Below are 14,882 nucleotides of genomic sequence, written 5' to 3' on the forward strand. Positions count from 1 at the left end.
TCCTTTCCAATGTCGCTTTTCAAAGCCGCCCATGAGCAGCAGAGTCTGCATCTCCACCTTCGCATCTGAACTCTGCCCAGAATGTGGCACAAATGACTTTGTGCCAGCGAAGCCCAGGGGTGGCGCCTTCCGCTTGCCCTCTGGGAACCTGCCATCAGGGCCTGCGGAAGAGCCTAGATGGCCTGCCAGAGGAGGACGTGTGGCCCAGCTCCCCCTGCCCGAGCCACCAGCCAGCCAACTGTCAGCAGTGTTTGATTCTCTGGCCATCAGCTGACCACAGACGCATGAAGAAGTCCAGCCAAGATCAGAAGGCCTCCCTGGCTGGACCCACAGACCCAGAGCTACATAAAAGGCTACCTGGAACCACCACGTTTCAGGTATTGTCACGCAGCACTGCTGGGGGGACTGCTAGCTGATATACGAGGCGAGAAGTGCTTCACCTGAATCGACCTTTCCAGAGAAAACCCAGCAGCTCCCCATGTGTGCAGGGTGCAAGGGCACAGTATGGAAACCATCGGATTAAAAAAATTTCTCCAAACAAAAGAAAACATAATGCAGACTTATGTTTCTCTGCTCATATATATTTTCTCTCCACATATAGACACAATTCTCCAGTAAACATTTATAAGATATGTGGCCAACACTGGGGAAAGGAAAAGAGGGCAGCTCACAGACAGGGTCTCTCACGTTCAGCTCCAGGACACACAGACACAGACACAGACACACACAACCAACGAAGTCTGAATGAGAGCAGGTAAACTGTGTAAATATAAAGTCACTCCAAACTACAACCACAGACACTCGGCACGCCACAGGGGAGGCAGAGGAGAGACCTTGTGCTGTACTTTGAGACTTTCTGATAAAAAAATAAATAGGACTCGGGAGGCCTGGGGCCTGGGCTGTGCTCAGTACCATCCCCCGTAGAGAACTGCTGAGTGGTAAAGTGCACTTCTGTCCCACAGGCCCCTCTGTCTTGGGAAGCTGGGGACCAGGCTGTCCCCTCCCCTTCCTGCTATGGTGGGGCAGAGCAGGAGCTGGGTGGGGCGAAGGTGACTCCCATGGGACTCTCCTCAGGCAGCAGCCAGGCCTCTCTCCATCCTGTCCCCTCGGGGGAGGGCGGAGGACAGATGCAGCAGGAGGAAGGGAGGCAGGAGAGACTCTCCCCACCTGGTTGCAGCCTCTCAGATCTTAAATCCACTTCCCCACTTCCTCCCATCCCAAGCTGCAGGTGGCCCTTGGTGACCCCAGAGGCAGCAGGTCTAGTGGGAGGAGCTTCCGCCCAGCCTCCTGCTCTCTGGCCTGTCCAGGTCTGTTCTTTGATGGGAGAGCTGGCCGGCTGCTCTGCCTGAGGGCAGGGGCAGGTGCTGAAGCTCGGTGTCTGTAGACTGTGTCCCTGATGGGCAGGTGCACAGGGGACTCTTCCTGGACCCAGCCATGGCCCTGGGCCCCGCTTATCAGCAGATGCTCCCCAAGGACAACAGAAGCCAGCCCTGCCCTGGCCAATCCCGTCTCATTTCCCTCCTTTGTCCTGAGTGAACAAAGCGCTTAGGGAAAGGTCGGCCCCCTGAACCAGGCTCTCCCCGTAGGCCTCTGCGCACCAGGCCCAGTGAGGTCTCCCCCAGGAAGAGGCACTGGGAGGGGACCCCGTCCGGCCTTGAGGTGCACAGAGCCCTGCAGAGCCTGGACCTGGCGCCCACAGAAGTCCTCAGACTCTAGCTACTTGCAGGAAGATGCTTTTCTTGAAAAGAAGAAAAGAAGTGTCTCCTGGCATCGCGTCGAGGAGGGAAAACAAGCTAATGCAGCAGAGCAGCCCCAGAGTCCAGGGGAGCCTGGGAAGGACCCCGTGCGCCCTTTCTCTTGGGGGAGGCCTCAGGACAGAGGATGGCTTGGCAAAACAGAGAGGCAGGGGAGACATCTCAAATGGGGACAATTCTGCCCTGCAGGGGACATCCAGGGATGTTCTGGACATTTGGGATTGTCACAACAGGCATGAGGTGGGGACAGAGCTCCTGGCATCTGGGTGGAAGCCAAGGAGGCCGCTCAGCATCCTAGATGTGTGGGGCAGCCCGCCACCAGGAACCCGCGGACCTCCAAGGCAGCGCTGCGGGAGGGGCCCCCGTAGGCCAGCCTTCCAGCATGTTCTTGGATGTCTCCAAAGGCCGCTTTGAGGGCACAGTGGGAGCCCCAGAGACCTCTCCAGAGCTCTTCTGTACAGATGAGGAAGGGTTGGGGGACAGACAGGGCAGAGGGAAGAGGCCTCCTCTGTCCATCTGCAGCCAGACCCGTGGCGGAGGCCTCAGGCTTGGTCAATCTTTGGTCAAACAGGAAAACGTAAGGCTGGACTGACCTGGACCCACCTGCCCGCGGCCAAAGCAGGGCCCTTTCTCTGGGCACAGGAGCCACGTTCATGAGCAGACTCCAGGGCGGGCGCCCAGGCCGGGCTCACCAGAGGAAAGGAGGGTGGGAGAAGGGCGGGCACGGGTGGCGCCCTCTACTTGTTCTCAATCAGGGTCTGCACCTTGTACACGAGGTCCCGGGCCAGCTGCAGCACCTGCCGGGTGTTGTGTCGCTCGGCCATTTCTGAAAGAGCAGAAGGCGTGCTCAGGAGCTGCTTCCTGCCCCCTCAGGGACAGCCCCATCACACAGACCGTGCGGGCAGAGACCCTGGGCAGGGCCTGCACCGCCTGCCTCAGTTCCCTCATCTGGGGAGGTCACAGGGCCATCGCTCCAGGTTGCCATGGAGACAAAATGAGGCAGTGTTGGTCCACAGCGTGTGCTGGGAAAAGTGTTCGTCTGTCCACCCCGGTCCCACAGAGAGACGAAGGGGAACCTTCAAGAAAAGAGCACAGATGGGCACAAGATTGGTGCTTCCGATGACATGGAGATGAAGGAAGCAACAGAGGGAGGGATGGAGGGACAGAGGGACGGAAGGACAGAGGGAGAAAGGGGGCATGGTGGGGAGGGAGGGAGAAAAAGAGAAGAAAAATGTTTTTTTCCTGAGGTCAGATCTTCAAACCTCTAAACAGAGTGGACATTTGCCATGGAGGAACCATTTATGGGGCAAAGAGAAAAGCACCAAGACTGCAGTTCCCAAACCGGGGGCCGAGGTACCCCGGGACTGCATAGTGAACTGCATTGTGGGATAGTCAGCCCCAGACACACTGCGGTCCACTGAGCACCACATCGCCTGTCCACTTGTGGGTTGTTAGCAGCTGCTGTGATAAAAAACAAGTACTATGTGAGGAACAGGAAATAAGGGGGTGGAGTCGTAGCTGGAGTGGAGGCTGGTGAGGCGACGGTGGGTCCAACAGGCGCACATAGCCCTGGAACTGACTTACTTAAGAATGAAATAGAAAAGATTTTTCTTTCAATTTACATGCATCCCCCCCAATGGCTACTGTGTTATTAGGACATGGAAACTCATTAAGTGACTTGGCCCAAGCTGCTTACTAAATGGAACTTTTGGCCTGAGATGCTGTGATGACAATGTCATGGAAATGCTGGGCAGAGACCCTGGGTGGCCCTGAGCCGAGGGGCCTGGGAGCCTCGACACCAAGATACGAATTGATTTTCTTTCTCTATCACATCTTCAAATGGAAAATAAGACACCCAAGAACAAGGAATGGTCCAGTAAGTTAGAGGACAGTCACCGGGGTGTACTCTGTGGTGGTAACAAAGGGTTATATGTGAGAGCTTTTTGAACTGTTAATAGAAGAACGAAATGGAACTAGTAACAACATGAATACACTGTGGTTCCTATTGGGAAGGAGCACAGTAGGGACAAGCCAGATGAGACCCAAGGAAGTCTGCAGCTGTGTAAGCAATGTGAAGTTCTCGGTCTTGACAGATGGATCAGAATCAGGCAAAACTGGGCAAAACCTATCACCAACTCTACATACTTTCTCTGCAACATGTTTGTGAATCTGAAAGAGTTCTAAATGCCAAATGAATGAATAAAATCCAAAATTATTCCAAAATTAAAAGTTTACATTAAAAAAAACCGATTATGTTTCCAAGGTGAGATCATAGGTGGTTATTTTTCCCCCTTAATTTAAGAGGGGGTGGAGTTGTAGCTGGAGCTACTCCTTCCTTCCTTCCTTCCTTCCTCCTTCCTTCCTTCCTCCCTCCGTCCCTCCCTTCCTTCCCTTGAACTCTCAGGGCCTCATGCATGCTAAGCCGCATGGTGATAACAGTAGCAATGGCTTCATTTTTCAGGCCCCTCCATGGGCCAGGGACCATGTGATGAGACTTATCCATCGTCTCCTTTAATCCTCCAGGTCTCCCTGTGTCAGAGGAGATGTTAGCACCATTTTATCCCTGAAGAATCTGAGGCCCAGAGACGTGAAATCACTTGGACAAGGTCACACAGCTCCCAAGGGGCAGAGCTGGAATCAAATCCCTGCACGTGTCTGGTTTCAAAGGCTGTATCTGGTTCATGCCACGCAGCTGCCCCCTTGTTCCTCATTTCCTGTACATGGCAGCCCCCCATTTCACAGATGAGGCAGTGGATGTTTAGACAGGGGGAAGGGCCTCGCCCAGGGTACAGCTGGTCACTGGCAGAGCCGGGCTTTACCCTTGAGCCTGATTTGAACACTCAGGAACCTCTGCCAGGTCCTTGAGAAAAATGCGACCTCAGCATTACAAGATGTCAACCCATCCTTTGGGACATCCCCTGTAAAAATGTGCACAACTCCCTTGGCCCCTCCCTCTGGACAACCCCACCCCCGACATGACCCCGCCACAGGGTACCATTGAAGAACTTGATGATGTCTGTGAAGTCCATGTTGTTCTCCAGGATGATGTCGCGGTAGACTTCCACCAGAGCCAGCGCGATGAACAGGACGTAGTGGGCGGACGAGACATGCTTGGCTGCCCAGATGGTCTCCCAGACGGCGAAGACGTCATCATAGATGAGTTCTGCAGGGACACCAACATGCATACTCATGACAGGTCAGCCACGCACTCACAGGGCTGCCCTTCCTGCCGAGGATCCGGGGCCAACTGGGCTTGGGCCTGTGTCCTGGCTGTGAGGCAGGATGTGGAGCCCAGAACCCTGTCATTTGACCCTGGGAAGCCTCAGTTTCCCTCATCAGTAGAACAGCTTCCTGCGTTTCTTCCAGCTCAAGTGGAGGAACCGAGCAGGTGCAGGTTTGATTGATATGGACCTGTGCCCTCCCTGGCTCCTGCCAGGGCCCACCCTCTGCTACCCATCAGCCTGCACAGGGCAGGGCTGGCTGTTGCCTGAGGTTAGTGAAGAGGTGGAAGATAGGGGTAGGTAAGACCAAGGCTTCCTTTAAACTGCATGGGTAGATGCACGTCATAATCCCAGTGGCTCGGGAGGCTGAGGCAGGAGGACAGGAAGTTTGAGGCCAGCCTCAGCAACTTAACGGAGGCCCTAAGCCACTTACTGAGACCTTGTCTCAAAAATAAAAAGGGCTGGGTATGTGGCTCAGTGGCTAAGACCCTGGGTTCAATCCACAGTAGCAAAAAACAAAACAAACCAAAACAACAAAAAATAAACAACAAAACAAACAAAAAAATCCATAAAATTTTATTCCTAAGTATTTTATTCTTTCTGATGCTTTATTAATGTGTCTGTTCTGAGTTTAAATTTTTTTTGTTGCTAGTGTATAAAAATACCACTGATTTTTGCACGTTGATGTGTATCCTGCCACCTTGCTGAGCTTGTCTTTAGTTCCAATAGCTGTGTGGGTGGATTCCTTGGGGTTTTCTGAATCCTTTTTTTTGTACACAATTGTGTTTTCTGCAAACAGAAGATTTTTTACTTCTTCCTTTCCAGTGTGGAGGCTCTTTCTTCCTCTTGTCTAACTGCTCTTTTTAAAAAATAATTATTTAGTTGTAGGACACAACACTGTTATTTTATTTTTTATGTGGTGCTGGGGATCGAACCCAGGGCCCCGCTCATGCAAGGCAAGCGCCCTACCACTGAGCTGCAGCCTGGCCCCAGCCTGCATAGCTGCTGTGGCCAGCACTTCCGGGAGTGCGGGGTGGACAGGACCAGAGCGGACACCCACGTCCTGCTCCTCATTGCAGGGGGCTGTGGCCCTTCACCATCATGTGATGGCAGCTGGGTCACTGTGGCTTCCCATTTTTCTGGTGGAAGCCCCTCTACTCCTGGTTGGTTGGTTTGTCCTGAAGGATTAGATTTTGTCAAAAGCTTTTTTGTTTCACTGCCAAATGCTTTTTCTATGTCATGTGTTGAGTGATCATGTTCTTTTTTCCCCTTACTCTATGGATACCATGTGTTACACTGAGTGCTTTTCATATGTAAATAATCTGCATTTCTGAGATAAGTTCCACTTATTAATGGTCTGGGGACAAAAAGGAGCCGTCTGTAGGGGGGGCTGATACTGGTGAGAGTAAAAGACAGAGATAAGACACCCAAGTGGGTGGCACTTAGTAAACCCCTCCAAATGTGAGTCATTCTTATTATCATATCACCCCAATGTGCATAACAGCCGTGCATCTAGAAGTGACGTCACTTCTGAGTCATGTATGACACATGCACAAAGCACCCTCTATTCCGTGGGTTTGAGAGTCTTTGCTAAGCAGCACTGAGTGGAAGAAGAGGTGGCCCTGGGGGTGGAGAGAATGGGCTCAGATGGCTGGCTCTGCTCTTCCTTGTTCTGGATTAAATCTTCCTCAGCCTCAGTTTTCCCATCTGTGAAGTGGGACTGTCCCAGTCCCCATGCAGTGTGTTTGCAAGGTCAGGCAAAAAGAAGTGGCAGAAGCTGTCAGTGCAAGTGACCAACATGCTGATCCCTTTGCTGCCTTGGCCCAGCACCCACTCAGCCTCGCCTCTGCCCTAGCGCCTCCTCCGAGGTCCTGCTCAGAAAGCCTGGGACAAGGCCCTGGTTTGAAGCGGGTACCTCGTTTGAAGTCCAGCAGGAACCAGCGGTAACAGAAGTAGAAATGGGTGTAGTCCCCGTTCTGATGCATCAGCTCAAAGAGTTCCGAGTCCAGGATCTGTTAGAGGAAGAAAAAGCGGTGGTATCAGCTCCAGAGAAAGGTTGGAACAAGAGGGGACCGCTGGGTCAAGGACGGCACAAGCCGTCACCAGACAGCCCTCAGCAACCAGGTGGGGTTTAAGTGGACAAAGACTGTGAGTAGACGTTTCTCCAGAGACTTCCAAGTGGCCATGAGCACACACAGCACGCTTGGCATCTTTAGCCAAATGAAAACCGCAGGAGACGCCACCTCACACTCCTGGGATGGCTCAATCAGTGACAGATAATAACAAGTGCTGGCGAGGATCAGGAGAAGCTGGAGCCCCCTCCACTGCTCTGGTAACTGGGGCAGCTGCTGTGGAGAACATTTTGGCAGCTTCTCAAAAAGTTAAACACAGAGCTGCCGCGCGATCCAGCAGGTCCTCCCTAGGCACCGTCCCATGAGACTCCTCAACAGTCCGTGGAATAATCTGACCATGGACCGCACAGCAGCACTGTTCAAAACGGCCAATGGAAACCAGTCCGACATCCACCAAAAGATGAATGGACCAACAAACCGTGGCTGTTAGAAAACAGAGGGCAGAGACCTGCGGGAATCAGACACTGTGCTCAGAGGAACAGCAGCTCTGAAAGAGTCTGCGGGAAGAGAAGGGCAGCACGCGCTGCAGGAGTCTTAAGGGTGCAGAAGGCACCCAAATAAAGAGAGCAGCACTAGGACAGGGAATCCACAGAGAGCGACCCAAATGACTCCAAAGGGAGAAGGACGGATCTTCCTTGGAACTGTTCAGAAAAACACAGATGACATCTGTTAGAGTCTGTAAACAAGTCTGGATGGCGCCTGGCAAAATGCCAGAGGGAGTGGTTTGTGTAAACTGTGTGGAATGTATAAATACCACTCCTGTCCTACAATAAACGGCTCCCTCTCCTGCTGTATCAACGTACACAAGTTGTTCGTCACCCCCCGGTTATTTTGCTGCAGCCGGACTGCTGCAGACATCACCACACACTGCTGCAAGTGCACCCAGGAGACTGGCCAAAAGGAAGAAGTGTGACAGGTCAGGTAAGGGTGACTTGGGTCAAGGAATCTCACTATTGGGTGTGGCAGTGCACAAGGCAGGAGGCTCAGGATCCAGGGAGGCAGGAAGATCTAGGGCAAGTTCAAGGTCAGCCTCAGCAACTTAGTGAGACCCTGTCTCAAGATTTAAAAAACAAAAAATGCCTGGGAGTGTAGCACTTGTCTAGCATGAGCAAGGTCTTGGATTTGATCCCCAGGACTGAAACACACACACACACACACACACACACACACACACAAAACAAAAAAACCTTCTTGGGACAACTGATGGCTTTGGAGAATGATCTAGCCGTGTCCAATGAAGCCCCAGCACAGCTTGTGCATGCAGGAGGAGATGTGCACAGAATTTCTTAACAGCACCATTTGTAAAGGCCAAAAGCAAACTTGCAAATCCCCAAAGCAAAAGCAAAACAAAACAAAACAAATGGAAATAAACTAAGTGTCCACCAACAGGAAAAGGGCTACGAATGACGTGGGCCTATGTGCGAGACTCCTAGAGTGGAAGCTGAGTTTCAGGGAAGAGGCAGTGACCTGCACCCTTGAGGAGTGCAGCAGACCTGCCCCCTGCACAGACACGCTGCCAGACCGACGCCAGTCAAGACTATTCCTGCACCTTACATGAGCCCTGGGGAAGCAGCCCCACGGCAGTGCATACACAGTAGGAGGATTTTTGTGAAAGTCTTTTAATTACAAGCTTCACATCCTAGAAAGGGGTCACCACTAGGAGGACAAGAATGAGGACATGCCATCCACAGGGACACATGAGGGCTGGAAATCTATGGTAAATGCTTTGGACACTCATCGTATCATCATTTCTCTTATGTCTAAAATATTTGGTGACATTTTTTAGCTTCACCAAAAAAGTACTCAGGATTAACTTGATCACTGCTGCAATGTCATTGAAGGTGCCCAGGTAGTGACATTTCCCTGTCATTTGCTAAGGCTGATACATTTCCATTACTTCCACTCAAAGTAGCGAATGTCTCAATTCTTCTGGGAGCAGATGGTGGGTGCTGAAGGGCTGGCATTTTTCATAGCACCTGCACACTTCAGCTTGCACGGAGTCACTGAGGGGTTCATATGACACAGACTGTCGGGCTCAGCTCCATGTCTCTGAGTCAGGGGGGCAGAGGGAGGTAAGACTGACCTGCATTTCTAACAAGTTACTAGGTGACACTCCTGCTGCTGGTCAGGGACCCTGCAGGCCCTGTGCTCAGTACTATAAATGCATTACTTTATTTCATTTCCATAACTGTAACAATTCATTGGGAATCATATAAATGGGAAAATAACCTATTTTCCAGATGAGGAAACTGAGGCCCAGAAAGATAAAAGCCTAGATTTTCTAGCCAGTGAGAAGCAGAAATAGGGTTCAAATGCACCTTGACCCCAAGTTGCTCAATCCTAAGTCATGGAGCGATACCTACTGGTCCCCAAAGAGCTGGAAGCAGGACTAGATGCCGGTCATACCTGGATCAGCGACCTCATGTTGGCAAAGTGCGTGTCCATGGCGCCTCCGTGGGGAAAGTTCTGGTTCATCCTCTTCATGAGCTCTGTGAAGCAGCTGAAGGCCAGGGCCTCTGGGGCACAGCGTGCGAGGGACAAATGTTAGTGGTACCACTGCCCGAGGCCCCCAGCTCCCCGGGGGAAGTGCTAAGCCCAGGGCTGGGTCAGAGCGTCCACAGCCAGGGGGGGAACATGGGGACCGCGGAAGGCCCGCTGGATTGGGTTCCAAGGGAAGCTCTCCAACCTGAGGGGAATCGTGTGCTTCTCACCCAGGAGCTCTTGGCACCCTTGTTTAGGAAATGATGGTGTAGCCGAGGCTCTTTTCAAAAGGCCTCTATTTGCTCCAGTAAAAAGTTGGCAGTGTTTTGTTTGTACATTTTTTTTTTCTTTTTTGAAATTCTACTGGAGGGGCTGTGGCTGTGGCTCAGCGGTAGACTCTCGCCTAGCATGTGCGAGGCCCTGGGTTCAATCCTCAGCACCACATTAAAATAAAAGTATTGTGTTCAACTACAATTAGAAGTTCCACTGGAAATTCCAAGTCTGAGAACCACTGTCCTCAAGCACCAACTCTGAGTATCGGAAGGGCTTTTATAGACAACATGCAGAGTTTCAAATTACTTTGGAAAATGCTGCTCAGATTATCTGCTGCTTAGAATACCCATGCATTCATATATTTAAAAAGTAAAGGCTCTGAGAAGTCCTGTAGCAGAGAAAGAAACCTGATTCATACCATCCAGTGAGTCACAAACTTATTTGAAAAATGGTAGATTTTATTTTCTCTCGCTAAATAATTGATAATTTTGAGGAGAGCTATGCTAGACTGGAAAATTTCCCAAGGACAGTGGGATTTCATTCATTGTTTAAACACTCTGATTTATTTATTTATTGGAACCAAGGATTCAACATAGGGGTGCTTAACCACTGTGCCACATCCCCAGCCCATTTTTATTTTTTATTTTGAGATGATTCTGGATAAGTTGCTTAGGGTTTCACTAAGTTGCTGAGGCTGGCCTCAAACTTGCCTCAGATTCCTGAGCCACTGGGATTATAGGCAGGCACCCCTATGCCCTGCTTAAGACTTTATTTTTACAACAGTTTAGATTTATAGAAAAACTGAGAAGACAGCAGAGTTTTCTCACATGGACCACACCCAGTTTCCTCTGTTATTAATATCTTTGCGGGAGCACAGCTCATTTGTTATAGCTAATGAACTAAAACCCATACGTCATTAACTGGATTCTGTCCGTATTCTGGTTTCCTCAGCAGTCACCTATTGTGCTTTCTCTGTTGAAGGACCCCAGCTGTCCGGCCCATCACACACAGCTGGCGTGTCTCCTTAGGTTCCTCTGGGCTCCTGAGTTTCTCAGGCTTTCTTGTTTTTGATGTCCTCGACAGTCCTGAAGGGTCCTGGTCAGGTATTATTTTTATAGGATGTTCCATTACGAGCAGGAGAATTTGGTGTGAGATGAGGTTATGGATTTTGGGAGGAAGATCTCAAAGATAAAGGGCATTTTAATTGAATCCTGTCCAGGATACACATTGTGAACACGACTTATGACACATGACGTGGGCCCTGGTCACTCTGCAGAGGGAATGTCTAACCCTGTGTTGCGCCACTGTGACGTTCCTCTCATTTCCAGCCCCACCCCCTCTCACACTGGGTCTTTGGGAGGGAGTCACTACATGAGGTCCATGCCTAAGAGTGGGGACTCCCTCCCTCCCTCCCTTTCTTCCGTGGTGCTGGGATGTTGCGGCCAATGCCACCTTAGCAGTTCTGTCTTCAAGCCCATGAACGTGAATGACTTTTTATAATTTAGGTTTTCTTCCATTTCTTCCAAGAATGTTTTCTAGTTTTCAGGGCACCTTCCTTACCCTTCCGTTATATGTGTTCCTAAGTGTCCTGTGTCATAGATGCTATTGCAAATGGGACTATTTTCTTCATTTCATTTTGGAATTGCTTGTTCCAAATTCCACTCTGTTATCATCCCTGTTGTTGTGATTTAATCATCAGTTAAAATAAGACCAGCTCTGGAGGCTGAATGGAAACACTATAGACTTTGGTTTATTGATCTCATATCCTGCAAAATCGATGCATTTATTAGTTCTAATATATTTTTTTATTCAGTACAATTTTCTACAGGAAAGTCATGCCAACTGGGAACTCAGTTCTGCTTCCTCTCCAGTGGTTTCTCTTCCTTCCTGACCTGCCCGTGCTGGAACCACAGTGGAGAAAGCAGACATCTTTATCTTGTTCCAGACCCAAGGGGAACGTGCTCATTCTTTCCCACTGAGTTTGATGTTGACGGTGGGTTTTCCATAGATATTGCTTGTCATGTCAAGTTCCCTTCTGTTCCTAGTTCATTGAGTGTTTTTATCATGAAAGGTGTTGGTTATATCATGTTTTTCTGTGTCTATTAAGATGAACTTTTTTTTGCCTGTAATTTTATTGATGTAGTGAAGAGTGCTTATTATTTTGTATGTTGAACCCCTTGGCATCCCTGGGGTAAATCCCACCCGGTCATGGACTGTAATCCTTTTTATTTCTTGTTGGGGGCATAGTTTAGTGTTAGAGCACTTGCCCAGCATGTGTGAGGCCCTGGACTCAAAACCCTAGCATCATAAAAACAAAACAAAATGAAACACTTCACTTATTATATCTTGTTGGAATTAGCCTGTTGGTATTTTGTGGAGGATTTCTGCATTCATATCCATGAAAGATATTGGGATGCAGCCTTCCTGTGATGGCTGTGTCTGGTGTGGGCGTTGGGTGGTGATAAGGAGCTCAGCACTTATCCGAGGGCTGCCTCCCAGATGAGTTGGGATGCCTTCCTTCCTTCCTTCCTCCCTTCCTGATACTAGGCATTGAACTTGGGCCTGGCTCATTTCCTTTCCTTTTTTTTTCTGGAGGAGTCTGTGAAGAAGTTGTGTTAAATCTTTCCTGAATATCTGGTAGCGCTCACAGTTAAGCCACCTGGGCCTGGTTCTTCTCTGCTGTCACGTCTGTACAGTCGGTAGCTAGCAAAGGCCTGGCTGGGTCTCGGTGTTGGACACCTGGCGCAGGAGGACTCTGTTCACTAGGACCCTGATGTGGTGCCCAGACAGGTCTCCTGAGCCCCTGCCCGGCTCATTCCATGGACCCACTGAGTGAGGGTCGCTCCCTTCCCTGCAGTGGGAAGGATCTGACCCCCGAGTCTACAGCAGAGGGGACCCACTCACCATCATCCAGGATGACCAGCAGCGGAGCCAGAAGGTCACACATGCCCTGGACATAGCCGATCTCAATGTGCTGCCAGATGTAGCTACGAGGGAACAGGGGCCAGTGATACCGCCATCAGCCACCTCCTGTCACCCCTCCCCTAGATGGCGCCCTCAGCCCGACACCTGCATGCCCATCCTGTCTCACACTCCCCAGACACCTGGGCACAGCCACCTGGATGGCCCTCCCAATGTCCTGCTCAAGGGGGTCACTGCATGCTCAAAAGCCTTCATAAGGGTGCTATTGGGTGGGGTGACATCCAGACTCCTTTACTGGGGTACAGGACTCAGCGCCTCCCAATTCATCTCAGAGCCCCACGCAGCACCTCCAGTGCCTCTTCCTCCCCAGCCACGCAGGGGGTCTCCCTCCCCACAGACAAACCACACGGTTACGTCCCTGCACCTTTGCCCTAGGGGGTCCCGCTTTCAGAAACTCTGATCAGCCTCTTATTAATAAGAGCTCGTATTTTCTGAGTATTTACTATATACTTAGCCTGATACACATTTACCGTATCTTTTAAGATAATCATATATCTTAAAAGATATATATTTCAAGATAATCATACAAATTATGATAATCATGTAAGATACTCATATAAAATAAATATCATCATTACCACTCTTCACAGATGAGGAGACTGAGGCATGGACAGGTAAGTGCTTTCCCCAGAGTCATAGACCTAATGGTGGGGGGCGGAGGCAGTTTCTGGACCCAGGAAGCCTCATTTGAGGGTATGTGACCTTAAACTCCATGGTCAGTGGTTTCTTCAGTCATTTTAAAAAAATTTTCTCCAAGTCTCTCTGGAGAGTCCCCACCTCTATGAGGCTCCCCATGACCTCTCCCTAAGCTCATAACCAGAAAAAGTCAGTCTATTCTTCCTCCTCCCCAGCACTTTTCTCATTTAAATATAACATCTGTCATTCAGTTGAAAACTTTAAAATACATCATATCATGTAATACACACTCATATTGCAGTACACAGAATATGACATAAGATTATATGATCATTAAACACCATCTATGTGGCTATGGAAGATATTTGCCACGTGGCTAGCTGGTATTACTTCTGCGGGAGTGTCACTGACAGGCAGAGACAAGGAAGTTTCTCTTTGCATCTTAGGACCTTCTGACATCCTTAATTGCTGCAGATTTTTAATATGCCTGGGCCAGTTTTACTTCTTAAGAGATGCCAATAATAATTTTTAATGAGCAGAAATAAGTAGCCTTAGATCTTGGCTTAAAAGAAAGAAAGAAAAGGACAGATTTTAGATAGAGATGTGGCTGTGAGTCCCCCTGAGTTGTGGTCCAGTGAGGACACTGAGCACCGGGTGGCCCCCTCTGAGTCTCCATATCCTGTCACAGGGCATAATAATTACTCCATTGAGCTGTTGAAGGAATAAATGAGCTGAGGATAGTAGGGGTCTTGGGACAGTGCCTGGTATACAGTAAGCACTCAATAATCACTCTCTTTTATCATTACTGTTGTTATTTAATTGTCAGTGTGGGTTAAAAACAGACCAGCTTCAGAGGCTGACCGAAGTTCCACCTGGGCTCACCATAGCCCCACGGGGTCCCCCTGCCACGCCCCTCCCCCAGGTCTCCCAGGACACCACCTGCACATGATGTTGCGCAGCTTCTCCAAGTTGGCGGGTGTGAAGTACCAGTAGTTGCGGTCACACCTCTGCACGTCCTTCTCAATGCGGTGCAGATTCACGGTGTACAGGTCCAGCAGCTCCGGCTGTGGGTGCCCAGGAGAAGAAAAGAGATTATCCCCAAACTCCCCACTGGGGGGCAGGACCCCTTTCCTCTTCCTGACCCTTTCCTGTGGACAGGGAAGAGAAGATCTCCTGCCAGGGCCAGCTGGGGTTTATTTGCACACTTTCTGGGAAAGCCTCTTTGAGTTTGTATGTTCTGTTCCTTTTAAAATAAAACAATTTCACGAAATGCACAAAATCATTATCCCCATTTTACTAAAAAAAAAATCAAGACTTGGGCTGGGGTTGTAGCCCAGTGCTAGAGCACTTGTCTAGCAGGTGTGAGGCCCTGGTTGGTTCCTCAGCAACACATAAAAATAAAT

General features: G+C 50.0%; 1 protein-coding gene across 1 annotated transcript in view; it reads right to left on the minus strand.

Annotated features, from left to right (window-relative positions):
* Nucleotides 1-560: 560 nt before the first annotated feature.
* Sgsm1 (small G protein signaling modulator 1) overlaps nucleotides 561-14,882 on the minus strand; it is a 57,521-nt gene continuing 43,199 nt past the window's right edge. Inside the window, exons 18-23 of the mRNA XM_027955876.2 lie at nucleotides 14,419-14,543; nucleotides 12,766-12,848; nucleotides 9,514-9,623; nucleotides 6,891-6,987; nucleotides 4,750-4,917; nucleotides 561-2,580 (exon numbers count right to left, since the gene is read on the minus strand). Coding sequence (XP_027811677.2) covers nucleotides 2,492-2,580; nucleotides 4,750-4,917; nucleotides 6,891-6,987; nucleotides 9,514-9,623; nucleotides 12,766-12,848; nucleotides 14,419-14,543 — 672 coding nt within the window. The 3' untranslated portion in view covers nucleotides 561-2,491. The remainder of the gene's footprint in view (nucleotides 2,581-4,749; nucleotides 4,918-6,890; nucleotides 6,988-9,513; nucleotides 9,624-12,765; nucleotides 12,849-14,418; nucleotides 14,544-14,882) is intronic.

Source organism: Marmota flaviventris, chromosome 1 (assembly GCF_047511675.1).
Source record: "Marmota flaviventris isolate mMarFla1 chromosome 1, mMarFla1.hap1, whole genome shotgun sequence".
Lineage (NCBI taxonomy): Eukaryota > Metazoa > Chordata > Mammalia > Rodentia > Sciuridae > Marmota > Marmota flaviventris.